Consider the following 27,496-nt stretch of genomic DNA (forward strand, 5'->3'; position numbering starts at 1 on the left):
TCCTGACCGCGGCCATCTTGGAATCACATCACTGTGTAAAGCAAGCGTTCGAGACACTGCGTGGTCCTCCGGCTCATTGATTGCGATATCCTGGCGCTAACTATCAAGAGGAGCTGTTTTGCATCCCGATCTAACAAAGCCAGTAGATACAGTCATTTATTTTCTTTTGCTCGCTGAGTGCTCAGGAAAACTCGGGCAGAATTTTGAAGGAACCGCTATGGCGACTGCAAGCGCTACCCCAAGCCGTGAAGCTGGCCGGTCAGCGGCCTCCACTCCTCTCTCCCCGACTCGGATTTCTCGTTTACAGGAGAAACAGGAGTTGCAGCATCTGAACGACAGGCTGGCTGTGTACATCGATCGCGTGCGGGCGCTGGAATTGGAGAATGACCGGCTAATGGTCAAAGTGTCGGAAAAAGAAGAGGTGACTACGAGAGAGGTTAGTAAATGAAAATATTTCAGCAAATGTAATATCAGCACGTGATCCCTGTCGTAAAAATGTGTAACTGAAAAAAGGCTCGTGCGCGCACATATCTAGTCTTGAACGATAGGGAAAATCGGTCATTATAAGTCACGTTAATTATGCGGCGTAAAATGTGTAACTAACTGCGCTCACATACGGTAAACTCAGCTTCACTGGTGCCGTTGGCTTTGCATTGTTTGCCGTAATGATCCATACTGCATCTGTATTCAAATGTGACCGGACCGGAAGCACTGAGCGGGTGGGTCTGCGCGCCAATCTCTGCTCAGTGATTTTTTTTTAAATTTTATTTTTATTTTTTATTTTAATGTATTTTTTGCATTTGTGAATTTGTCCGTTCATTTGACTTGCCCCCCCCCCCCCCCAAAAAAAAAAACACAAAAAAAACAAACAAAAAAAAACTAAACAAACAAACAAACAAAAAAACCCTACAGAATCCACTTTTGGGGAATTTCTTTACCATAATGATTGATTTCCTTACCTGGATGATTGTATCAAGACAATTTTGCGCTTCATCAGATAGGCATCGATAGAACCTATCATGGGACAAAGGTGTTTGTTGTAATCTTGAATAGTTGTTGCCCTAAAGTTAAAATTTTAACTTGTGCGTGGTTTCTATTTTATATGTGACCTTTGCATGATGTATGATTTCTGCTTCATCAAAAAAAACAAAAAAAAAAACAAAAACCCAACATATTTGAGTAATGGTAGATCTTGTAATCGTGCCAGATCCTTTATTTCTTCGTGCTGTGAGTCATTGTATGCTCACAGGTAGCAACCCTGTAATGGAACTGCTTCTTAAAGGAACTACTATTTCGACACTTGACCTACAACAGATAAATTTTGGTTTTGTAGTGTTTCTACTGGAGTTATAGCAGGTGGTGTTGCAAAGACACGTTGTTGCCCATAGCAGCATCAATTTCCTGTTTTTTTTGTAACGTAGCAACCCCAATCAACACAGCGATGAACGCACGCAATAACCACATTCGTGAAAAATTGGCCTTGTCCACCCTTTTTACACTTTCATATACTATGTTCCAAAGTTCCTTCTTTTATAACGAGTAAAGGAGAGCCCCTAAACGTGTTCTTTTATGTTAGCAATCACTCAGTGGATCACTCAATGCTACCTTTTTCTGCACACTAGCCTTATGATTTTATTGGTTGGCATGCCTAGTGCTAACTAAATTAACAAGCCTGCGTTTGTGACTGTTTTCTGCTGTTTTGTTGCTGCTGTTGTTGTTGTTTGTTTGTTTTTAAAAAACCAGGAGTCATTTTTGTTGTACTGCAGGTATTAGGGAGTAGTTACCAATGTGGCTAACACTGACAGGGTTGCTACTTAATAATGTAATATAAATTCTAAAAATGTTATTTTAAATTCCAGTGACACTAAGGTAATAAAAAAAAAAAAAGTAAATTAGATCATAAGCAGGCAAGTTTTTTTAAAAAAAAATAAAATAAAATTCTGGATCCAGTAGAAGTGTGACGTGCTTGCTGACATTTTTGGAAAGTCTTAAATCCCAAACCTCTCTCCATTGTGTGAATGGTTGTACCAGTCTTCCTTGCTTTGTTCTGTCTTCTTTTTCTTCGCCTTTTTTGCCACTGGTGAAGCAATGTGCGATGGTTGGTTTCTATAGGTTTTATAGATGCCCATGAAGTACTTAAGAGGTATTTTTTTGCTCAAATGCTAATGCACTTCCTCTTTGTTGTTAGTTGAATCTTATTTAGACTCGGAAAGTCCAATGTGGTGGCAGCAGTGAAAGGAAAGCTTTAAGGCTATTTTCAGACAGTAATTACTTTTGTTACATCTTAACATTATATATGGTTACTGAAAACGTCACACAGTGTGTGTAGTTGTGGTAGTTGGATCTATTCATTCAGAATAATTGATACTGAATGAAATTAGTAGGTCAGCTGGAAACGGCTGCTCTGACTGTTGAATTTAACACTGCCCCCAGTGCTGGACTGAAAGAGTTTTATTTATTTATCTTTTTCAATTCATTATTTATTCAGATAAAATTCAAACGGGAACAAATTTAATTTTAAGACATAATAATGGAGCCACAGTGTATATTTAGTTTAGTGTATGTTCCTGTAATAATCCTGTCTGATTAAAAGAAAAGAAAGGAGAAAAAAAAGAAATAGGTTGGGTTTTTTTTTTTGTTTTGTTTTGTTGTTTTTTTTAAGGTGAACTTTAGAAACATGTCCTTCTGTTGTAATATGCAACCACTCGGAAGACTTTACATTCTGGAACAGTCAGTAGTGTTTGTTTTCTTCACCAGGTAATGTGTTTTGCATCCTTCTCTTTAGGTAACAGGCCTAAAGGCTCTGTATGAGGCAGAGTTGGCTGATGCTCGGCGAGTTTTGGATGAAACTGCTAAAGAGAGAGCCAGGCTCCAGATAGATCTGGGCAAGGCTCAGGCTGACCTGGAAGAAGCTACACGCAGGTAACGCCTTATCAAATACTTTTTTTTAAAATTTGAAATCGTGTTAACGTGGCTAAAGATTTTGGATGTTTGCTTGTAAGGGCCATTAAGTGACCACTTAAAGATATTAATTGTGTTCTGCCTCCTTGTCTATTTGTTCCAGTATAAAGAAAAAGGATGGTGATCTTGCTGCAGCAATGTCCAGGGCCAGTGGTTTGGAAGCCCAGCTGAATAAGAATGAAGCAGCTCTTTCAACAGCTCTAAGCCAAAATGCTGCTCTGAGCTCTGAGCTAGCTGATGTCAAGAGCCTGCTGGCCAAGGTGGGAAAGATGCGAGATGTTTAGTAAAAAAATGAAGCCAGAAAAAAGAAATATCTAGAAATGGTTGAATAATTAGAAATGATAATATATGATCACCACAATACTTTAATCGTGATTGATATTACAATTTTGTTTACCTTTTTATTTGGGTATTATGTCCCCAAAAGTAAATGTTTCATTTACTTTTTGTATGCCAGACTAACATGACAAATGTTCTCTGCTTGGTCATGAAGAGCCAGCCAATCAGCCTAATGTTGTTTATGTGCTAATAAATGTCCCGGTCTTATGATGTGTAGGCAGAGGACAGCCATGCTGTTGGTAAACGCCAGCTGGAGGCAGAGACACTGATGCGTGTGGACTTGGAGAATCGCTGTCAGTCACTGAGTGAAGAGCTGGAGTTCAGGAAGACTATGTTTGATGAGGTAAGGGTTGTGTCGTAAATACTGTGCCTGTGCACAAGACTGCCATAAAGTTTGCATAATCAGATTTCTTTCCCTCTCTATTTTAACGTAGCAAAGTTTTTGGGTTTTCTTTGGGTGACGTTTCTCTGTTACACTTCACTCACTCCTTGTGCTCAGGAGGTGCGCGAGTCTCGCCGTCGACATGAGCAGAGAATAGTGGAGGTGGACTCTGGAGTCAGACAGGACTATGAGTTCAAACTGGCACAAGCTTTACAGGTATGATTTAATTCCTGATGTTGCCGTGTCTGTGGCTGCTACAACCCAGTATATTTACAGGTACAGTTGTGTCATTGAAAAACAAATGTTATCATACAAATAATAAAGGCATTTTTAGTATCAGTCAGTCTTTAGCTCTTTTTTTGCCTGTGGCACCATGCGCACATGCACAGGAGCATGCTGGTTGGCTCTGACTGTAAAATGCTGCACAATTTCACATTGTGTGCTAGGACTTGTTAATTTTCTCTGTAACCATTTTGGCAAGTATATTATGTATATATTATTATGTCTGTACTGTGTTTGTGTTGATGCTACATTTCACCTACACATCTGTGTCAGCACTGCTCAGCAGGCTTTCTGTTGAGAATGAATGTTAATCAGAGTTGTGTGATCCCAACCAGGACCTGCGGAGGCAACATGATACGCAAGTCTCTATTTATAAGGAAGAACTGGAGCAAACGTTTCAGGCCAAGGTGAAAGACACATGTTTGTCTTTTCCCCTTTTCTTTCTTTTTGTTTTATGCTCCTTGTGTTCAAATATGCTATCTGTCTCGTTCTGTCTGCAGTTGGATAATGCCAAAGTGTCCTCTGAGATTAATGACAAGGCAATGAGCTCAGCCAGGGAGGAGCTGCAGGAGTCGCGTACCAGAATAGAGAGCCTTGGGTACCAGCTCAGTGCCCTGCAGAAACAGGTGTGGCCTTATGGACACCAGTACACCCAAATGGAGACCTCTCCTACAGCTTCCACACTTTAAATCCCTTAAACAGCTCAGGATTTCTGGTGGTTTGCTATTTGGTTTTAATTGGGTGGTGTCTGCATGTTTGCTTTTGTAGGTGGCTGCCTCAGAAGATCGTATCAGAGAGTTGGAAGAAATTCTGTCGTCTGAGCGAGACAAGCACCGCCGTGCCATCGAAGCAAAAGAACAAGAAATGGCTGAACTGAGAGACCGGATGAATGCTCAGCTCAGTGAATACCAGGAGCTGCTGGATGTGAAGCTGGCTCTGGATATGGAGATCAATGCATACAGGAAACTGCTGGAGGGAGAGGAACACAGGTGCACATGTTTTATCAAGTACTTTATCATGAGGATGCCATCAGAGCCAGTACTTACTGTAGGCACCGTGGGTAGGATGTGTGGAAAGTGATACTTGGATCAGATTGGGCTGTTGGGATCGTTGCAACAGCATTGATTCCAACAGCATCATTTTCTCCTCCTGTTTTTTTAGACTGAAGCTGTCCCCCAGCCCGTCTTCCCGAGTCACAGTGTCCAGATTAACAGGATCTTCATCCTCCCGCTCCTCTAAGAGGAAGAGAGCGGAAGCAGAGGTTAGGGAGATGCCCGAGATTGGAAGAGGAGAGGAGCAGTTGCTGGTGTCAGAAGAGGCTACGGCTACTGGAGCCGTCACCATATCACCGACTGACATGGATGGAAACGCAGTCACACTCATCAACGATACTGAGCAGGTGTGTTAGGTGAAATTTTATATTGTGTCTCCTTTTCTGAACAAAGTGCGCTTCTGTATTAAGGCTCCTCATGTCTTGCAGGACCAGCCTCTGGGCAACTGGAGATTGAAGAGACAGGTTGACAATGGGGAAGAAATCATCTACAAGTTCTCACCAAAATACGTCCTGAAAGCTGGGCAGTCTGTCACGGTGAGTAGATTGCGTATGGTTGCATGACCCTAAACGATCAGACACGTATAGACACACATGTAGTGGAGGTGAGACAGGAACACTGATAAAGAGCCCACCAGCAAAGATCATTTGGCCTGTAGCAGCCATCCTCCCTCTCCCTCTGTGCTGAATGTGCTGCCACCCACTGGTGGTCTCATGCTACTAGTATTTGACAAGGACACCAAGAGAAAAATCAGTCGTGAGGGATAAGGAGGGAGGTCTGCTGAACCCTCTGGGGCATTGACTTGTTGTCTCTCCACTGCACCTGTTGTCATTGATTTGCACCTGTGCAGGTGAAATGGATTCCCAGCGGCTCAGACTTCCTACCTGGACAGACTGATATTTCTCAAGTTTAACAGACTGTACCGTGATGATCATGCTGTGTAATATTGTAAAAATGTAATATGTGAAGCTGTATGTTATACTGTATGTTGTAAACAGCTTTTTTTGTTGTTTACCTGCACCTAGGTGTGGTCTGCCGATGCTGGTATGGCTCACAGTCCTCCAACTGACTTGCTGTGGAAAAGCCAGGCTTCCTGGGGCACAGGAAATGACATAGTTACCTCTTTGGTCAATGCTGATGGCGAGGTAAAGACATCCGTGCATAGCTAACTAAACCAGTTTCCTTTGCTTGAAATTCGTACATGGTTTTTATTTTTTGAGTCATGTGGTGTTTGTCTCACAGGAGGTGGCCAGGAGGACTGTAACCAACACTCAGGTGGATGTAGATGATGTTGATGGCGAGGAGGAGACAGTGGCACAAACGGTACACTTGGCCAACAATTTTTCTTTTTCTTTACCTTTTTGGTAAAACTTTTTGTTTGGCTCGGTGTAAAGGAGCAGGGCTGTCACTGCAGTTAGATTAGATGTTAAGAAAACTATGAGCTCATTTTGACGCGATGGCAGGAGCAGGTAGCAGAGCAGTTGGACAAAGTCAATAAAAGGTTGATGAAGTAAGTGGTACTAAAAAGAAAGAGCTGGAGGAACATTTAGCAGCCACTTAGGTTAATTGGCAACATGTGAGTCACATGACGGGGTCTAAAAAGAGCATCTTAGAGAGGCAGAGGTTCACCGTTCTGCAGAAAACTGCGTCTACAAATTGTTTTTCAGAATGTTTCTGAATGTAAACATGTGAAGACTTTGAGTAATTCATCATCTGTAGTTCATAATATCATCATTGTTAGATATCTGCATCACCAGGCCCTTAAAACGGTCATGATTGTGTGGTGAAAATCAGTGCATGGGCTCAGGATCAGTGTGTGAACACAGCTCAGCGTGCCCTCCACAGATGCAGGTTGGAGCTCTGTCATGCAAAGAGGCAGCCACATGGGAGCGTGATCCATAGACACCGCTGTCTTCTCTGGACCAAAGCCAGTTTAAGAGACTGAGGCAAAGTGGAAAACTGCTGAGGTCATACTAACCAAAATCAGTGCCTATGGAAGTGGCAGTTTGCACCAAAAAAACAGGACAAAGCAGGGTCAGAACTGCTGAGCAGCCGGAATCCTCTAACAGAGAAGAATGGGACACATTCCTCTTCCACAAGTCCAACAGCTGCTCTCCTCAAGTCCCACACACTTGTGGGTTGCTGTTAGAAGAAGAGGGGATGCTACACAGTGCTGCATGTGACCCTGCGCCAACGTATTTATGACGTGTGGCTGCAATCACATTCAAAATGAGCTCATAGTTTTCATAACATGTTTATTTACTGAGGTTAAACAGTGTAGAACACAAGGTCTGTGTCAGTCAGCACCTGTTGTAGGCTGTTGGATGGAGTCAGTCTTTGGAACTTGTACATCTGTACTGCTACACATGGAAGTCTCCCAATAACAAACCTTTTTGTTTCTCCTACAGGGCAAAGTGTCGTCCAGAGAGTGTGCCATCATGTGAAGCCTTCCTCATGAGTAGATGGCTTTTACCCTTTATATACTACTTTTTTCTTCTAGAGCCATTCAGATATGATCCTGTCCATTGCCTCATTATTTGATGTTTTTACTATTCAAGATCATTTTTGTATAATGGACTTGGTTTTTATAGCTTTCCATATTTCTGCACCTACTTTAATGAGTCGATAAAAATTAGTCAGACGCCAGCAACGATGGATTAGATATGATGGATCCCAACTCCTAAGCACAACAGAACATGGTATATAGACACTATATATGGTATATATACTATATATAGTCTATATGCTATGTACACCCGCTGTATACTGGGTGTGTACTGAGTAAAATGCATCTGTTATCAAACCCCTTGTGAGATCAGGGCCTTTCTGAATGTGTTTCTAACTTTAACATTTATTGCGTGGATACTCATGTTTGTCTGCTGCATGTCTTCTTAGTATTTTTTGAAGTCTTCCTTTCACTTGCATCCAAATGCAAATGAAACGATACATTCTTGTTCAGTTACCTTGGATTTCCCTATTCAAAAGGTGGTTTGCAAATTGACCGGATCCAGTTCTTCTACTTTGGGCTCAATCTAACCACCTCTGACCTTTGAGGTACACTCTGTTGATACTTGACCTTCTGGTCACAACCTAGAACTCTTTGTGACTATGCGCCGTATTTTTCTCTTCCTTATTTCTTCAAAGGTGAAGATAAAACGTTCTTAGATTTCTGAAAACTAAAAGCAGCCTCCTTTTTTTGTTAAATGTGGCTCCCAGTTGAGCTGCAGACCGAAATCCATAAAGCCAGGAAAAAACACAAGACAACTGCCAAACCTAAAATCACGTAGCTCTCCCGTCTGTGTTCTTACGACCCTCAACAAGACTAGCATGGTCAGAATTATGTGATGCATGTGAACCCTGCTTTCTTGGGGAAATGTGCTTTGTTGAACTCAGTCCTATCCACACCTAAAAGAGCTGCGAGTGCTCCAAAGCAGCTGTGTAAACCCTGACAGCAGACCCAGAGGAAGTCCAGGGCCCTCACACCGCTCCATTACAGTGTTTGAATGTTCTTATTTAGCTCTTATTTTTTGAATTACACTGCAACTTGTTGCCTAGACTGGCTTTATTTGTTGCTAATAGTTTTTTGTAGAGATTTTTTTAGTGAGGCCAGCACTTTTTTTTTTTTTGACCAAAAAACACTAGTGGTTCATTTTGACTGGCAACGCTTCTGTTAGCAGATGCGTGTCTATGCTGCCCGTGTGTAGTCTGCAGAGGAAGAAATCTGCACTTGTAACAAAAACTGACTGATGCCTCCAGAGAACCAATGAAACTAAACTTCAGAACAATAATAGAACACTTATTACAAGTGCTGACATTGTAGGGTGGGTGGCGTTTTCTTACAGTCTGCTGTTCTGCCTCTTGTTGCCGTTTTCAGTTTTCATTCGACAAAGTTGGAGAACTGGTGCTTCTCAGACTTGCTAAATGTTGCGTCTCTGAGCCAAAACACTTATCCCAGAAACAGGACGTATGTGTGCAGACAGACAGGATATTGGACTCATCTAACCAACATGCCAGGCTGTTAATAAGCACCTGGATCTGCAGAGTGGAGCTGAGGCTTTAGGGTTTAGGAACATTTACCATGCAGCGGCCAGTTTTTCTTTGCTTGGGTTTGTTCTTCTTTGAACAGTGCAGTGTCAATTGGATTAGGTTAGATGATGAAATTAAAGTTAAAGCTTTCTCAATCTGAAACCTAAAACTGACAAGCTTTTTGAAGTGTGTGGGATAAATGATGGAAGTAAGATTCCTGTTTCCTCAGACTTTTGCAGGTCTGACGTGCTATTTCGAGTACACTGTCTCCGTCTGTACTCTGTTTCTGACTTGAGCACACTGTATGAGTTTTTCTCATACCTGCTGTGTGTTATTGTGGAAACGGCTCTCTCGTGTGTTTGTGTTGTGTGATTTACTAGTTCTATGTAATCAGTTTAACTTTTTTTTTTTTTTTTAATGTGTGTACAATTCTTAGATTGGCTCTGGTAGGGTTTTTGTGACTTAATGAAACTGGGAAACTCGACTTATATTTCAAGGTCCATGTAAAAAAAATAAACAAAAAAATTACCTAAACACTATTCCTGTAGTGTTCCACTAAAAAGTCGAAAGGCTTCACTTGATACGAACAGTTAATATAAAATGTTTTGATTTTTATTGGGAGAAAGCGCCAGTTGCTTTACTAATAACTGAAAAGTAACCAACATTGATGACAACAGAAGTCCGAAAAACCGGAGAAATGCTATTATTCATGTAGGGGTTATGGCATGTATTGTCTGTTTTATCTATGATTTTCTGTCAAGCTACTTTTTGTACACTTAATAAATGTTTTACACATATGTATTTGGTATCAAGAGTCTTCTATGTGCATACAAATCATTAATATTAGTGGGGTGAGGCGTGTTTATAAAGAATGCCTTGAACAGACATCATTTGATAGCTCCTCAGTAAAAACAATATGAGTCAAATAATGGCCTTTGAGGAACTTGTGACAGTTACTGCTGCTGTTTATCTGACAGACAATGCAGAGTCCAGGGTCGTCCGATTTAAAAATGCCACTTAATTAGAATGATTTTACAAATAACATGGGTCTGTGTGGCCCCACTGCTCAACAGTCTCTGCTTGCATATGTGATGAGACATGTCATTGAAGGCATTTGTACTACAACCAAGTCATTTTAACCTGATATTAGCATTTATTATTAACTTGAGGTGACACAAATATCAAACATTTGAAAGATTGATGCAAAAAAAGTCATATTCAGAGTAGCTCTGAGTCGGCCGACACCCGTCAGACCCTTGACTGAAGGTCGGAATGACCTCGGAATGACACTGATTTCTTAGTCCACTAACCGACTGGTAGAGCTGCCACTCCTCCACATCTAAAGGCCGTCGCCTGCTGGGTAACGTGTTTCAGCCAGGCATGTCCATCAGAAGGGCCGGGGTAGACCCGGGAACAGCTCGATGGCTCCCCGGAGGAGGAGGTGGTTAGAGGGAGGTCCGAGCTTCCCTGCTGCTGCCTCAGCCAACCGATTTAAGATACTTTCAGTCGCAGTTTATTAGTGTTTGTTTACTTTGTTGTTAATTTGTCATGTTTTAGTTATACATTGAAGATCTTTTCTAATAAAATGTTTTCATATCATGAAAGTTAATGTTTTGTATTTGATTAAAAAAAACAACAACAACAAAAGAAAAACTAAGCTTTCTTTTTACTTTTTTGGACATTTATTTATTATTATTATTTGAGTTTAAAAAAAAAAGCATAAAGAGGGAGAGTAACAATCAGCCACATATTCATCATGACAGTCCGTTTTTAGCAATACATTTAGCTCCAGCAGGGTAAACTTAAATGGCGGTAATCAATCTGAAAACACATTCTCACAAAACAGTGAGCAGCCTGTGATGTAATCTTGGTAATGAGCAAAGAGCTCTGACTGGTTTGTGGCCCATCCCTGCATTTACTTTAGCTTTAGAAAAAGGTTACAAAGTAGCTAAAATCACGGAGGTATGGCATTTCAACAAAGACTGTCCAAATTCCAAGGCTCCTCCAAATGACCAGATTTGAAGGATGGCTCGTGTGTATCCCTTGTGGCCCACCCCATCCCAGCATTAATTTTGGGTCATCTTCATATTCTTGGTGCACCACTCTTTTCCTAAGTACTTTACACAAGAAATGAACTGAAAAATGGGTCTCATGAAGAGTGATGAAGCCACATTTGCAATTTTTGGTTCAAATCTTCATTGACGTTACAGTAAAGCTGCCTAGGATAGTAAGAGAGTATAATAAAGGTGCTCATACCAAATCTTGGCTTTCAAGCTCATTACAAACTCTGTTTTATATGTTCATGCATGTTTGCCCATGTTTCAGCCATTTGCTGCACCAGCTTCCCATTGTCCTAGCAAAATGTAAAGAAACAGCGGATGAAGGGGTCAAGACTTCTGTACAGCTTTTCAATAGGACTGGAAAATAATTCTAAAGGAACTGAGGAGAGTTAATGGCTGGAAAATGTTGTATTCCATAAACTACAGATAAAATATTTTAGTAAATAAACAAAATCATGTTTTCTACTCCACCACTTGGAGGAAAGAAAAAAACTGTTTTAGTGTGGTCACTTTTTTTTTTTTCATTTTAGTTTGAAAATTAATGGAAGTGGTTGCAGTCATTCGGTTATAGATGAAGAAGTGTAGGGAGAAGGAGTAGAGAAGACGCAATCATTTTACGTCTCATATTAAGGTGCACTGGGCTAAATTATACACCATGCATTTTAGGGAAACATTGCAATAAAAATGTAAGTACTGTGGGGGTGCTGAGAGTAGAGCATGTAATATTATACTGTCAGGAGTATGAGAAAGAAAGAAGACAACTGATTCAAAACCCAAATAGAATGAAACTGAAACTAGATTTAATTTGTTTACTTAGAAATAACCCAGGAAGTAAAAGTTATCAGGTCATAATTTATGGCGTTATTTTTGTGCCACTATTCTACAAAAATAACGCCATATTAATTAGGTATCTTAGACAAACCCATTTGTATAATAGCATCCAATCCTGAAGCGTCATTCTGGTTCCCACTCCATACAAGTTGGTGGCGGTAATGCACCAATTCGTTCTTTGTCAACCGCTGATAAAGACCAAGAAGAAGAAGAACAAACACAAGGGAAAAGTACGGGAAGCTGGAGTTGAGCTGAGCAACAGCATCCGAGTAAAAAATTCTTTGTTTTGAATGAAGATGGACTCTGAGGCTGTGGAGATAGACGGCAGCGTGATGGAAGGAGTGAGTACTCACTTTATGTTGGGGAGGTGATCACATGAAAAGCTGCCGGCTTTCCCCGCCGCTAATGTGCTAGCACAATGCTAGCGCGGCGGACAGCAGGCGGTTTTTAGCTCGCTGATGTCGCTTCTGTTTCCCCTTCATTTGCTCTGTGCAGGGCGGACAGATCCTGAGAGTCTCGGCGGCGCTCAGTTGCATCATCGGGTCCTCCATCAAAATCACTAAAATCCGAGCCGGCAGAAGCACGCCGGGTCTGAGGTGAGTTACTAGCTCAGTGCTAGCAGGCTAATGTTAGCCTATTCATTAAAGTTGATGCATCGGTTAACTTAAAAGTATTAACAAAAGCAACCGATTGGCCGATTTATTTACATTTGTGTTATTTGCTCTACCGTGTGAACGCTGATTAGTTAAATACCTCCCGGTTTGTCTGCGTGCTTTTGTTGAGACTCAGCTGATTTAAAAACGCAGCTTCTGTGTGAAAAGAAGACCATCTGTCACCTTCAGCTTCAGTCTGCACAGCACGACTTTTAGCAGCTTCAGCAGAAACCTTCACGACTCTGTGCCGCAGAACTTCCTCTGCTTTTAATCAGTTATCTTAATTAGATTTTATTGATTACTGTTCGGTGCGTTTTATTTGCGACGTTTTCGTGTGCATTTCTATTTCGTTCTTAAAAAGTTGGAGGCACAAGCCCCCTCAAAGTCCCAGTAAAAGAACAGGAGTTCTGAAATTTAAAATGGTAACATTTTGATCAATTGTGTGCAGACCACAGCACCTGACCGGCCTGCAGCTGGTCTCAGATCTGTGTTCTGGCAGTCTTCAAGGAGCCAGCATTGGCTCCACTGACATCAGTCTGACTCCTGGTAAAACCCGGGCTGGGAACTACACGGCTGACACGCAGACTGCAGGGTAAGTCTGACCCACTGACTGCATCGCTTACTATGTAACCAGCTGCTATCTGGCAGTAATACAAAAGCTATTGATTGTTTTTGTTTTAAACATTAAACATCTATATATAATCACTTCTTGTGTGTGTGTGTGTCAGGAGTGTGTGTCTCCTGCTGCAGGTTGCTCTGCCTTGTGCTCTTTATGCCGATGCTGCCTCACAGCTCTGTCTGAAGGGAGGAACCAACGCAGAGATGGCTCCTCAGATTGACTACGCTATCAAGGTAATCGACATAGACACACTGCAGCCCTATAACAGACAAAGCAATCATCATTGGTACCCCAATACCAAGAACAGTCTCCATTTTAATCCAACTCACTGAAGAGTATATTATGTCAGTATGGACCATGATGTTTACCTTTAGAGTGGAAAGAGTCACTTTATTTTGCCTGGACCACTCGGATCCTCCATAGACTGTATTAAAGTTTGATAGAACACAACTTTTTATGCTGTCAGTGGTCATCCACCCAAGTCTAATATTCATTAGATGTTGCTGGAGTTCTATTTGACTTTTAAATCTAGTTATTCAGCAGTAATCTGATGTGGCCTATGAGACAGAAAGTGAAGATCAAATGTGTAGAAAGGGATAAGACAGAGTTTACTGATGGGCTTGTGATATTAGTCAACCAGAGAGAAACTTCGGGTTACCCCAGTCTGTTACCCTGCTAACTGACTCAGAGCTTCAGTTAGTGCTTAACTTGATGCACTTCCAGTGAAAGTGAAAGCAGAGAACTTTAAGTGTGTGTCTATAGAGTTTGTTTTTATATTACATTTGATTGTATTTTTTTTTATTGTCTTCAGGTATTCAAACCCATTGTGGAGAAGTTTGGAGTCCATTTTGACTGTGACATCAGAATGAGGTCAGTGTACCAAGATCTACAGAGTTGAAATGTTACTGGAGTACTTGTGTGTATCTGACAGTGTATTTGTGTATCAGGGGTTTCTACCCTAAAGGTGGAGGTGAGGTCATGGTGACGGTGAATCCAGTCAAAGAGCTGACGCCTGTCACAATGACTGAGAGAGGAAACATCACAAAGATCTATGGTAGAGCTTATGTTGCTGGAGTTCTACCTTTCAAAGTAAAGTTCACACTCACTCACATTACTCATTTTATGGTTTTTACTGGGTCGACTGTTGTGTTTTTGTTTTTCTTGTGTACTGGATTATTTTTCCAGTCTTTCATTAATTTGCCGGTACACAATTTCTTCTTTGTTATTTATTTTTTTGATAATACAGTCATTGCTAATTAACTAGTCTTAGCCACATGCTATGTTTCAGAAAGGATTATTTGTGCTCATTATTAGCTCGTTGGCTAATGACTTGTCATTCAAAAATGGCTACCCAATGAATAAGCAGTTTCACAGTGAGGCCTCCTACTAACGTCAGTTTTTTTTTGAAACTCTATTGTGATGACCTTGCTACGTCCATCTTTTATACAGTCTTTCACTTTGTTTATATTGAGCTACACAAAGCTCACCGAGGCTTCAGAACAGGATAAGGACTGACATCACCAGCTAGAGTCCAAGATGGCGACTTTAAGCCTTGATTTAAGTCTGTTGCGGACATGGACAGCTGGAGACCCAACAGCCTAGTGTTGGACTTGGTCGCTCGGTCTCCACCTGGCTAAGGAGTGCACTCCCCTCCTGAATATATAAACGTATCCACTCTTTGCGATGAATTGGCGTTAGGTTTGAGTCCTGTGCAGAACAGCAGTGGGGACAGTGCATAACAGTATAGTTAGCACTTAACTGTCATCTTCCACAACTGCACTGAATTCCTGATGAACAGTGTGCTATTTAACCCTTGTACTGTGCAAAGACCCAGAAATGAATCTGCCAGCAGTTTATGGGATGCAGATTCTAGTCAGACAATTTTTCAGACCATCATGTGACTCCAGAAATTTTCCATGTTGTTATGGGGGAATCATTTAGACAATCGTGATGCAAGACAAGTTAGCAGTGGTCAGAGAGTTTTGGAGTATGGGGAGTGCCAGCCTCTCATCTATATCTCAAGTGCAAACAGCACACTGGATGAGTGTCTGGTTGCTTTAGGAGATGCTGCCCTTTCAAACGGTACATGCCAAGATAACATAATATGGCATAAAGATATGGGCAACATATGTGATGCCAGGACAAGTTGTGCCTGGAACATACAGAGAAAATCTGAACCTCTCTGATTTGTTGCCTTCTGTTTAAGAAGAGCCACTGTAGCCAAGGTTTCTGTGGAAATGGATTCACTTTCTTAAACTTAGTTAAGGAACTTTCGAATGAAATGTATTGTCCGGTGCTGCGTAGTCTGTTATTGTAAAACTAAATGTGAAAATGTCAGGTATGCTTTTCTTTATTGAGCTGACTGTAGTTTTTGTTTTCTACAGTTGGCTAAAGACATGTCAGCTGCTGCTGTTCGAACCATCAGGAAGGAAATCAAAGAACTTTACATCAACATCCAGCCACAGCAAGAGAAGGAAAAGGCCTGCGGGAATGGAAATGGAATAATGTAAGCTCTAAACATACGATGCATTCAGCGTTGGCATGCAAGGAAGAAAAAAAAATGTTCTGGAACGTTAGAAAAGAGGAAAAGCATTTGGCCAGAGTCCTGATCATTTAAAATCCTCAGCATGAAGAGGAGTTATAGCTTTGTGAAACCTGGTCTAAGAGGCCGTACGCTATGAAGCTCTCGGTTTAAAACTGCCAATGCTTCCCAAAGGATCAGCCCCCTGACTGCTTTTCCACCTCTTTTTCAGAATCATCGCCGAGTCCTCTACAGGTTGCATATTTGCTGGTTCAGCACTAGGAAAGAAAGGTGAGGAGTCACCTGAACCAGCAGGTGGCAGCAATGCTGCAGTAATGTGATAAATGTTGACACCTCATTGAGAAATGTAATTTATATGAAGTCATTACTTCCCCATGCCCCTCTTTGAAAACAAACATGCTTTGAATGCTTGTTGGGCTGATGTTCTGAAACAGTGTGGTGACTTTTCTTTGACAGTGCAGATGTTCAAGTACATGGGATTTTTGTTTTTCAGGTGTGTATGCAGATAAAGTGGGTATTGAAGCTGCTGAGATGTTGCTGAAAAACATCAGACACAATGGCTGCGTGGACGAATTCCTGCAGGACCAGGTGAGTGTGAGAGAGAGCGACACGCACACACTCTGCGACCTTACTCTGACCTTATTCTGACTCTCCTCTGCAGCTCATTATCTTCATGGCGCTGGCAAAGGGAACGTCTCGGATTCGAACTGGTGCTGTGACACTACACACACAGACAGCAATTCACATCGCAGAGCAGCTGACTCAGGTCAGAAACTCTTACAGCACAAGACTCACCCAATGGTGCCTTTTCTGTTCGCGAGTCACAGTTTCAGTTTTAATATTGCTTCTTTGTCTTGTCCTGGTGTCTGACGCAGCACCTCAGGTCATCCTCGGGTCTGAGTCGAGCTGATCAGTCATTAACCTTGTGTGCTGTTGTATTTGCAGGCGAAGTTCACAATAACAAAGTGCGAAGACGAGCTGAGCAGAAACATCACCTACATCATCGAATGTCAAGGATCAGGAGCGGTGAACCCCAACCTGTAGCAGAACACGCTGTGCACACACTGACCCCACGCTCGGTAGCTGCTCCAAACGTGGCCGACCCTCTTAGTTTCTGTCTCTCAGGGTTTTTTTTTTTTTTTTCCATAAATACTGTAATAAATAAATCTCCTCCTTGTGTTCACACGTTTCTGCCTGTTTTTAACTGCTCCAAGGAAAGATTTCCAGTGTTTCCCCATGTGCACTTCACTTTCCTGGTTCTTTGGTTGCTCTTTGACTGAAAGCAGATTTGGGATTATGCTTTTTGGTCAGTATCCTCCTTTGTCAAATTTGAGTTTTCTTTGTTCAGTTTTGAAAATTTTCATATATCCATAGCCTTGATTGAGATTTTGGCTTTTTGCATGAGAATTCAACCCTCAGCAAAGAAGGGTCATTGCGATTAAAGGATCAGGACTATTTAACACTTATGTGGAGTGTAGTAGTTAGACTTTTGAGAGGCTTTGTCAGTCCGGTTCAGAAATCAGCATTGCTGATTATCTAACAGTGACCACTACATATGAAGTTTTGAGTTGTAATCATAACCTGACCAATAAAATGAATAAACTGTCTTCCAGTTCTATCTTTATATGCATGCTTTGCTCAAGCTCATAAAACTGATTGCAATTCAACTACTGCGCAACCTTCAGTATGATTTCTTAAAAGCAATGGTTTTTGCTCAGAATCTACATTTATTGGAAGCATGCCCACTATGAACTGCTGTATCAGGCCTCTACAGATGAGCGTACAGGCTGACTGGGAAGAGATGACTGCTGTGCTTCCTGAACCAAAATAAAATTCATTCAGCAAATGTACGGCATTCCCAGTTTACTGGTCCCACCTACAGGAGATCTGAAATATGGCAAATAGAAGCTTAATACAGATATGGGGATTACAAAGGAGGAAGTTCTCAGTTGGGGTGGTTGTAGAGCAGGTTACCGACTAATGACAGGGTTGGTGGTTTGATCCTGGTGTTCATATGAATAGTAGGAAGCACTTTGATGTAGATGCATGTGTGTGAATGTGATGTTGTATAAAGTGCTATGTACGAGCCAATCCATTTACAATTAGCCCTGTGCTGTGGCTTTATGTTGTTGTGTAGGAGCTGTGAGTGGAGGTTTATAGATATTTGACCACACACTCCTACTGTTTACATGGTTGCAAGATTTAGGCTCAAGAATTGCAGTTCATATGTAACCACTTTAATTTTGGACTGATGACTTAACCAGTTACTACACACAAACACAGGACATACACTAGGACAAGACACTGAGTCAATAGAAAAAAGTGTGTTTGTGTTTACTGCATGTTTTGAGGGACGCCTGTGGTTGTGTGCAGATCCAGTGTATAAATTGATATAAGAGAGAAAATCAGTCCACCAAAAAGAAAAACAAAGTTCTATCAGTACATCAGAGCTGTACATGTCTATAAAGTGAGGTACTGTTACAGGCACTGATGAAGTCGTTAATAGGAGGATTTACAGCTGTACGAGGGGCCCGTTTTGGCCAAATCAGCAGTGTTTTTTTATTCTATGTTCAGCAAATCTTTTGAATTTTTTTTATCTTATGTTGTGGCCTGTGGTGTCTTTCTAGTTAAGTTTTATGTCACCCCCAGAACTGGCAGGAGGGGATGACCCTAACTCTTCACACCGCCTGTTCCTCAGGTTCCACAGAGTGCTCCACATCCACATTGCCCAGCTCTCTGGGCTTTGGGCCATGACTTTCCATGCCTGTTTGGATCTCCCTTTCTTCATGTTTTCAATACTTTTGCCATGTGTCATTTCTCATTATTGTGCATAAATTAAATTATGGACATCTATGGTTTGATTTCTCTCCATGTGTGAATTGGATGGGTTGGTACTGAAAATTTCACTGAAAAACTGGTGAAAATTTCATATCAATAGCACCTTCAGAAATATTTTTACTTAGACAACTGGTGACGTGTTCAAACTGTATGTTACTCACTGTGTATTGTGTGGGTGGTTGAATGGTTAGGTATTGGCAGGGTTTTTAAAATATTTTTGTAGCTTTTCTACCCCATGCAGTTTCTTCCCAAATAGCATCAAAGTGTTTTTGATGTAAAAACTGAATGTGTGCTGCGGATTAAATGGGTAACTGGCTCCTGACTATTCTAGACCTGGACTTCCTGTGTCCTATGGTCCTGTTTCCGTGATGTCATTAGTTATTGTGTTGGTTGCCCCTCTAACTCCCCTGCGGTAGGTGACATGATGTACAGTGTGCATAGCAGGAAGTCCAGCTCAGAATGTGTGTTGAAACCTGAGGAGGCTGTAAACTCACACCTCTGTCCCCTCTGGAACCAGGGGTAACCCAATCCAGGGCACCTGACACCGCTTTCCTTCAGCTGTACCCTTACAGTCTGTTTGTTCCCCTGCAGCATGGCAGACACCGGGTCCTGGAGGACCCACCAGGTCAACCCTCTGATACTCCAGCCAGGACCCAGACCTGGACAAGGGCCGGTACCGGGGCCGGGACCTGGATCAGGATCAGCTCCCAACTGTGTGTGGATCTCATTGATCGCAGGTGAGTTTGAAGTCGTCATTGGGATACATACAGATGCTCAATGGACGTTAAAGGACTACTCTGTAATACAAATACAGCAGGAAACTTTACCACAAACTCAGTCTGAGGTCAGAGGAAGGATCATTTCACCTACATTTCACACAGAATAGTTTAAAGAATTTTCTAGAAACTATTTGATTGACTTAGGAAAGACATAGGAAAAACAAAAGAATAGAAACTCCTATTTATTGTAGGGACTCATTATTGTAACTTTAATGACATATTCTTTTTCATATTTATCTATAAATATGACTTTTTATTGACTAAATGAGGCCTAAGCCCCATAACAAGCACGTCTCTTGGTCATCTGCTTGAGGATTTGCCATTAATTACAGATAATAGACTCAAAACACCTTGACCTTGGTTACCTTTGTTTATCCAGAAATGCTGATGTCTTGGATTTGGCTGGAGGAAGAAATCTAATTTCAATGAAATTATATTGCATTCAGAATTTCATTATTTACATTGCACTTACATGTTTCACATATTAAACAAATTTTAATATTAGACAAAGATAAAAGCTACCCAAACCTGTGTGAGAGAGTAACTGCTGCCTACACCTAAAAACTTGTGCCACCCTTGGCAGCAACAACTGCAATGAGTCTTTCACATCGTGGTGCTGGATTTTGGCCCACTGTTGCAGAATTGCTTCAACCTCATTGGAGGGTTTTTGAGCATGAGAAGAGCAGAATTTATGTTTCCACCAATTATACCAAGTGATCCAGTTCCTGAAGCAGCAAAGCATCCACAGACCATCGCACTACCACCACCATGTTTAACTGTTGCTGCTATGTGCTTCTTATGAAATGCTGTGTTCGTTTTATGGCAGATGTAACAGCAGTCAAACCTTAAAAAAGTTCATCTTTTGTCTCATCAGTCACAGAACATTTTCCCAACAGTCTTGGGGATCATCAAGATGTTTTCTGGCCAATGTGAGATGAACTGTTGTGTTCTTTTTGCTCAGCAGCAGGTTTCTTCTTGAAACTCACGGTTGCCACTATTGCCCAGTCTCTTTCTTATTGTTGAATTATAAACTCTGTCCTTAACGGAGCCAAGTGAGGTCTGCAGTTCTTTAGATGTTTTGGGTTCTTTTGTGGCCTGGATGAGTCATCGGTGTGCTCTTGGAGCAATTATGCTGAAAACAGAGGATAGAAACAGAGTTGATAATGGCCTAAATTTAAAATGGACCACTGTAATTTGGAGACAGCAACAAAGATGGTGTTGTAAGCTCACCTTGTTCAGACAGCAACAAGGGTGGGCAGTCACCAAGAGATGCCTCAAATAGGGTGAGACCTGTTGCAGTGGTTGATACTGGTTGGTTGATACCACACACCAAAGGTTGCTTCCTGCTCCTGGTTGGCTCTTTCGATTTGGCCATTAGTCTGCAGCTGGAAACCAGATGAGAGTCTAACATTTGGCCCAATGGCAATGCAGAACTCTTTCCAGACTCTCAAGGTGACTTGAGGGCCACTGTCTGAGATGATGACAACAAGTATCCCCTGGAGGCGGATCACATGGTCGATCGGTAGTTGATTCATTTGTAGTGCTGTAGGGAGCTAGAGTAGAGCAATGAAATGAGCAGCTTGGAGATCGATTCTACAATGACGTTGTTAAGTGATAGCAGAGGCAACCCAATGACAAAATCCAGGGACAATGCATATACAGGTGGAGTACAGGTCTAAGTAATCCTGCAGGTGGAGAACTTGAAGATTTATTTTGGGCACAAATAAAAAAAGCAGGGAAAAGCAACACGGATGCATTTTGCTTTTCCGTTGCTACAAGAGCACTGCTCCTAAACCGTAAACCTGAGTAGAGGTGTCAAAGAAAACCATCTCTGCTGAGCGTCAAATGGTTGCAAACCTTGGCTAGGTCTACCTTCACTTTTGATAATGAAACCAAGAAAAGTCACAGATTCAACGCACCTGTCTCATGTTAACACACAGTCTGTTTTCTAGCTGTCTTTGTACCTGGAAAACATAGTTGTGGTGGTCTATAAAGTTCTTTGAGATGATGAGTATGTCATTTAGGAAGACAAAGATTAACTGGTTCAGAAAGTTCCGAAGCACGTTGCTCGCATCTTGTTCCGTTCAGTTGTGTAAATCCACAAAGAGCAATAAACCTGTGAGCAGCCTCAGCAGCACGGGTCAACCAATCACAGCCTGAACACAAAGAAAATATACTGGAACCCACATTAGAAATCATTTTGTATTGTGATATTTGCCCCCACGCTGAGCCACCGCAGTTATTCTTAACATCCCCGCACCTACCGAACCCCACTTTAACCCCATACTCATTTTTCTGTATAGGTGTTGAGGAAGACTCACCATCTACAATGTAGGCAACAGCAAATAGAACCGTTTAAAAAAAAAAATTAATAATTCCCTTTCTTTTTCTCTGTTTTATTAGAATTAGGATTTAGATTAAAATGTTTGTATTCCAATGTAATATCATAGTTTTATTAGTTTATCAATATAGTTCAGTTAGCTTTGCACATAAATGGCTGGTAGAAATGTCTTCCAAAGAGCTGCTTTTTATTTTTTTTTACTTTGAGTACATTTCAGAGCCCATACTTTTTCACTTTTACTTGAATCAGTTAAGTCAATACTTCAGTTTTTATCACAGTATACTTTTTGGCACAAGTGTCTGTACTTCAATGCACTTATTTTATATTATAAAGAAATCATCTTTTAACCCCTAAAAACAGCTTGTGTAATTTTGAACTTTTATTTTTAAGTTCTTTTATAATTTGGCTAAAATCATTTGAGAGCTGAAACAACACGTAGAGATTATTTTTCAGCCCGTAAAGGTCTGAGAGTGATAAAGGCAGCTGGAAACATTTTAAAATGTCATTTTACTGTTAACTGGATTTTACTTTGAAAGGCAAGCACATTGAAACACCTTCTGTTTAAACAGTAGTTCTCATGTAATGTGCACATTTTATCAGCTCAGATAAGTGACATCAATATAGGTGCGGTTTTACTTTAAAGGGGTTTTAAGCTGCTGTTTGAATGATCCAGATAGCAATGTCACAGCTGACTGCCATACACACTCACAAGATCAGCCATAATGATTTAGATAGAGAGAGAGAGATAGTGACATAGTAATACCAACAAGTCATATTGTAAAAATTCTTTCACTGCGAGTAGCAGTACTTACCTAGTGTGCATAACGTGGACATGATTACAGTATAAAGACACCCTCTGCGTCTGATTTTCAGCTGAAAATTTGAAGCTGTTTTGTAAATGCTTTTAATGGCCAAGGTTGTTGGATGTCTGAGAGAACCATAAATCCATCATAATGAATATTATTTATATTTAATTATTTATTATAGTGATAGATGTTATCACACTGCAAGAGGAAAATTTCTTGAAAACAATGAAATGCTTCATAAAACTTTAAACTGCTACTGTGAAAAAAAGTAAAAGATATAAAAACACGGAAAAGTTCAAAGCCTTGTGACTCACAACCTTTGAATGGTGTTTCTTTGATAAAGTGTGCCTGAGATTGCTCTTGGTTTGTTACTTTTCAAGATACTCAGACAATTGCTGACTGAGTTGCCTGTCCTGATATAACTTTTGTGGGAGATCTCTCAAATCTGAAAGACAACTTACACATCAAATTGTTAAAGGAAAGAAGAAGAAGAAGAAAACTGATAATTAATTGTTATTGCATTGGCACATTCAATAAGAATAATAAATCTGACAGTCACACCAACCCTCTATATGTGCTCATTACATCCATTTAATCCCCTGAGGTCTTCCTCGTTTCCTCCGCCCTCTCATCCTTTATCTTATATCACTTTCCCTCCTCTGCACATGTCCAAACCATCTCAATCTTGTCTCTCTCACTTTGTCTCCAAGTTGCTCAGTCTGAACTGTCCCTCTCATTGACTCATTTTTAATTCATATAATTTGTGTTCTTTTGTGAATAAAATACGGAGTTTTTGGCTTTGCAAATCGTTGCTCTGTTTTATTTACATCATTTCTTTTGGAACCAACTAGTTTTTTCTTTTTCCAGCTTATCAAATACTAGTCGAGTAGACCGAGTGATTGAAGGCCTCGTTATTTGTTTCCCAGTGGAACTTGAAAGCAACGCAGAAAGGCAGCATGTTCTGTTTGGTGATTGGCTGTCGTTGCTATGGGAGCGGCTCCCGTTGCTACAGTAACGTGTCTTAAGGAGGGATTTAGGCAATCTGAGTTTTAGAGTGTCGGATCGTCGTCGAGTGGTGCTAACATGCTAATATGAAGGCTGAGAATACTTGTCGTTATAAAACAGAAAGCAATGAGTAGAAAGGATAGTATTTTCGAGGGGAGAAGCTGAAAAGACCAGTGTGGAACTAATGTGAAAGTTTCTAACTTTAGTTAAAACTCTCTGTTCAGCTGCCTGCTAGCCCGCTAACGGCTTATTGAACTGCTAGCAGTTCAGAAAAGTTTGTGGAGATAGCAGGCGGAGCCGAGACAGGTCAGGCGTTAGACGGATCCGTGACGGTGGCGGGTGCAAAACAGTCTCCGATCCTGTCTGCCTTGTTCAGGATGAGCCAGGACTCTGAGCTGCTGGGAGCCGTTGAGTTTATCAAAGGTAACTTTAACAGTATTGTTACAGAGTTAACAAGGGGACAAAAAAAGCACAATACATAGTTGTTAAACTATTTGTCACAACTCCACGGAGAACTGGGAGTTGTCGAGTTAAAAAAAAAAAAAAAAGTAAAATCCTATAAATAGAAAATCAACTTTATGCCATTACACAGCAGGTTAGTGATTGTTTCCATTGGTGACTGGTTTTATATAAAGTGATGTTGATGGATAACTTTGCTTAGAGCCTACTGAGCTGAAATAGAGATTGTGGCATCCTCTCAGATTTGATCAGTCATCGATGCTTCTAAAGAGGGTAACAGTGCTGTACACCTAGCAGCAGCATTCTGTAGAATTAGCCTTGGATTAGTTCCTTATCCTCTTCACTGTTTGTGCGGTCAGTGCTTGGAGTCCCCAGGGCTGCCAACTCCGTGTTTTAAACAGAGATGACAGCTTGTCGTTTGTCGTATACCAGTAGATTCATCGTGCACACAGAAAGGTCACTGTGGAGAGGCAGGCATTGCATAAAAACGTTTTTTCTACACTGTATTCCCTCTCCAGTAACACTAATCAGTTTTGCTATGAATTAAACAAAAAAAAAATCGAATTTTCTGAAATCCATTGTAAGCTTACTGTGTGTAACTAAATAACTCAGTGGATCACTCAGAGCTGATAAGCAGAGCGAAAGAGCTGGTGAAAACAAAGCAACAAAACCAATGCCATCTTTTATGAGTGTGTGTCTGTGTCTCATACTAGTGTATAAACAAGGATGAGAGGGTGAAAAATATGCTTCATCACTAAGGTTTGGATTTCAGAAATGAACGAGATGTTTGGACCTAAAATGTTGCTCACTCTGCTCCATTTTTTTTTCCTTTTCCTGCTGCCTTTATTAGGCTTTCATAATCTCTGAAGTTAAATTCAGAATTCCAGAAGATCAAACTGTAGCAATAATCAGTCCAGACTGTGTTGCACTACAATGTTCTTGTGGGTTTAAAAAATAAAAATAAAGCTAAGCTCTTTACATAGAGAGGAGCTTCCTAAACCCTCATTTCAGAGTTGTAGACATACAGGAACAGCGCAACATAAAAGCAGAAGAAGCAGAATGCCCATAGTTGACCTGTGTGTTTATTGGTAAGCGTTGAAGGTTCAAAACTTATCAGCAAGTTGTGGTATACAATGGAAAGGCAGTGATTTCCACAATCAGCAAATCTAACTGCCTTTCATATCTGTCTCTAACAGAGCGCCTGTATTTCGCCACGTTACGCAGTAAACCCAAAAGCACAGCCAACACACACTACTTCTGCACTGATGACGAGTTTGTGTATGAAAAGTAAGTATATCACACCTGCTGCACTGCATTCTGACTATGTGTGTTTTATATACAACTTGCAAAGCCAGGCATTTGTAACCAGCTTTGTCAACGAGTGTGTTTAATGTTGTATTTGAAGAGTGTACCAAGGATTGGAGCTGTGCATGTGTAACCTGGCACACACATAGTAGGTGAAAGAAGTGAGATGCATTCAACAGTGTAATATTTATTTATTTACTTATTTTTTTTTTTTTTAATGAAGTAAAAGGGATAAAAGCAACTGAGTGCTTTTCTGGATGCCGATGACTGGAAATTTTAGAGGCCTGACTGAACATTAAAAGAAGTTAGTTCTGCTTGGACAGTTGAAATGTTGAAGCGTGACCCCTTTACAGGAGAAATACTTAAGGAATTTAAATGGAGACTTTCACTCTCTGTATCACTTTCCTTTTCAGCCAGCAGGAGTCTGACTGACTGTATACTCTATGTCCTTTGTGTCTGCAGCTTCTACGCAGACTTTGGGCCTCTGAACCTGGCCATGTTGTACCGATACTGCTGCAAGCTCAACAAGAAGCTCAAGGTGAGTTTCTACTGCTGCCTCACCCTGTGCAGGAATGCCCTGAATGCAAAAGGACAGATGCAGGATGACACAATCTCACAGCAGGTTCACTCTGTGGCAGTGAGTGAACCTGCTGTGAGATTGTGTCATCTTATTTCCACTCCTTCTGACTTCAAACCTCTGTTTTTTGTTTGCACGTTGCCACAGTGATTACATTCTTCTTGTCATTTGTCATGACGTCCAGCTGACTGGACGATCTGGATCCACAGCCCATGTTCATTCTCAAAACGCCCATATAAACACTGATCTGTGCTACGTGTTCATCCCACACCAGGCAGCACGTCTTCTGCTGACAGTGGTAACACAAGATCTGATCTGATCTGACACAAAGGGAGCAGGTTTAGTGGTCCTGAGCCTGCTTCCTTTCAGACTGAGAGAAAACATGCTTTCACTTGTGCACTGCAGCCTCAAACTTTTCCAGGACTTACCCGACAGACGTGCAAGCAAAAACAAAACGGTCCTCATTTTTAAGGTGCTTTACAAAACTAAACATTATGGCTAACAGATGGATTTTACCGTTTCGGTGCAGCTACCCAATCAATGAAGAAGCACTTACTGCTTAAAGAGCAAGAGTGAAAGTGGACAGTATATCCTCAGTTATAACATAAAACTCATTTTTACAGCCGGGTGCAGCACAAAAGTGACCCATGAGTTTTTGGTTCTGTTACTACTTTTCTAACATAAACCCATGTAAGTCTGACTGCAACCAACTAACCGACCCGATGACTTAACGTTTGGTATTAACAGAAGATGGCACTAGACATGTTTTTAAAACTCAACTTTAAGCACTTATTTCTTAATTCCAGCTACAGTTACATATATGTCAGTTTTTGAGAGCAGGGCTCCATGGTGTAAATTAGTCTTTATGCATTTAGTGTTTCATGTCCACTTTGTTTAACCGTGGGTTCTTTCTTGTTGTTGGCAGTCATTCACACTGACCAGGAAGCGAATTGTTCATTACACCAGCTTCGATCAAAGGAAGAGATCCAACGCGGCTGTGCTGATTGGTGGCTATGCTGTGAGTACATCTCTGCTTCTTATCCATCTTTGTGTATAAATCAGAGCTTTTCATAGGAGAGGTGAAGCTAACAAACAAAAAGTTAAGGAAAGAAGAACAAATGACATGTGTTTTGTTTTTGATCATCTTTGCAGTGTTTTGAACTAATTTGTCAGTTGTGTGACATCGGCACACACACACGCACACAATGGAAGGGCAGGTCCATTAATAGGTGCACTTGATCTCAAACTATGTAAGGTGTAATTCAGCTTAAGGCATTTAAGTTGACTTAATTTACTTCCAGAAGTGCATAACACTAGAGAGGACAAAGTGTACCAAATACTTTCCAAGCTCCTTAGACTACCAAATACTCAGCAGTGATGTTGTTAACTGGGGAAAAAAAATGTAATCTACAAAAACTCAGCAATAATTTTCAATGTGTTCATTATGACTGTTCTTTAATGGATATCACTAATGGATATCAACTGCGCACATGCTTCTGTCCATCAGCAATGGGGTTGGGTATTGCCACTGATTTTTATAATCAATTTGATTCTGATTCACAAGGTCTCGATTTGATTCAATATTGACTCAGTCAGAAATATTATAATTCTGATCATTTATCAGTACATATCCATATTA

The 27,496-nt window shown here is 40.9% G+C and overlaps 3 protein-coding genes across 3 annotated transcripts in view; all 3 read left to right on the forward strand.

Moving 5' to 3' along the window:
* Positions 1 to 9,841, forward strand: lmnb2 (lamin B2). The gene is made up of 13 exons (XM_040048575.1): positions 1 to 436; positions 2,786 to 2,922; positions 3,065 to 3,221; positions 3,518 to 3,643; positions 3,800 to 3,898; positions 4,300 to 4,371; positions 4,465 to 4,590; positions 4,733 to 4,953; positions 5,126 to 5,363; positions 5,445 to 5,552; positions 6,042 to 6,161; positions 6,259 to 6,339; positions 7,425 to 9,841. Exons 1-13 carry the CDS (start codon positions 218 to 220, stop codon positions 7,458 to 7,460), a joined length of 1,740 nt encoding a protein of 579 aa, XP_039904509.1. The 5' UTR covers positions 1 to 217; the 3' UTR covers positions 7,461 to 9,841.
* Positions 9,842 to 12,094: 2,253 nt separating this feature from the next.
* On the forward strand, positions 12,095 to 17,354 carry rtca (RNA 3'-terminal phosphate cyclase). Its single transcript, XM_040048577.1, has 11 exons — positions 12,095 to 12,274; positions 12,429 to 12,529; positions 13,035 to 13,178; positions 13,315 to 13,438; positions 14,017 to 14,075; positions 14,153 to 14,294; positions 15,590 to 15,711; positions 15,959 to 16,017; positions 16,241 to 16,335; positions 16,409 to 16,513; positions 16,693 to 17,354. Exons 1-11 carry the CDS (start codon positions 12,224 to 12,226, stop codon positions 16,789 to 16,791), a joined length of 1,101 nt encoding a protein of 366 aa, XP_039904511.1. The 5' UTR covers positions 12,095 to 12,223; the 3' UTR covers positions 16,792 to 17,354.
* Positions 17,355 to 23,772: 6,418 nt separating this feature from the next.
* The window catches only part of cdc14ab (cell division cycle 14Ab), a 32,989-nt gene continuing 29,265 nt past the window's right edge, over positions 23,773 to 27,496 (forward strand). Inside the window, 4 exon segments of the mRNA XM_040048576.1 lie at positions 23,773 to 23,939; positions 25,172 to 25,262; positions 25,743 to 25,818; positions 26,783 to 26,875. Coding sequence (XP_039904510.1) covers positions 23,894 to 23,939; positions 25,172 to 25,262; positions 25,743 to 25,818; positions 26,783 to 26,875 — 306 coding nt within the window. The 5' untranslated portion in view covers positions 23,773 to 23,893.

The sequence above is a fragment of the Simochromis diagramma genome, unplaced genomic scaffold (assembly GCF_900408965.1).
Source record: "Simochromis diagramma unplaced genomic scaffold, fSimDia1.1 OVJJ01000557.1, whole genome shotgun sequence".
Taxonomy (NCBI): domain Eukaryota; kingdom Metazoa; phylum Chordata; class Actinopteri; order Cichliformes; family Cichlidae; genus Simochromis; species Simochromis diagramma.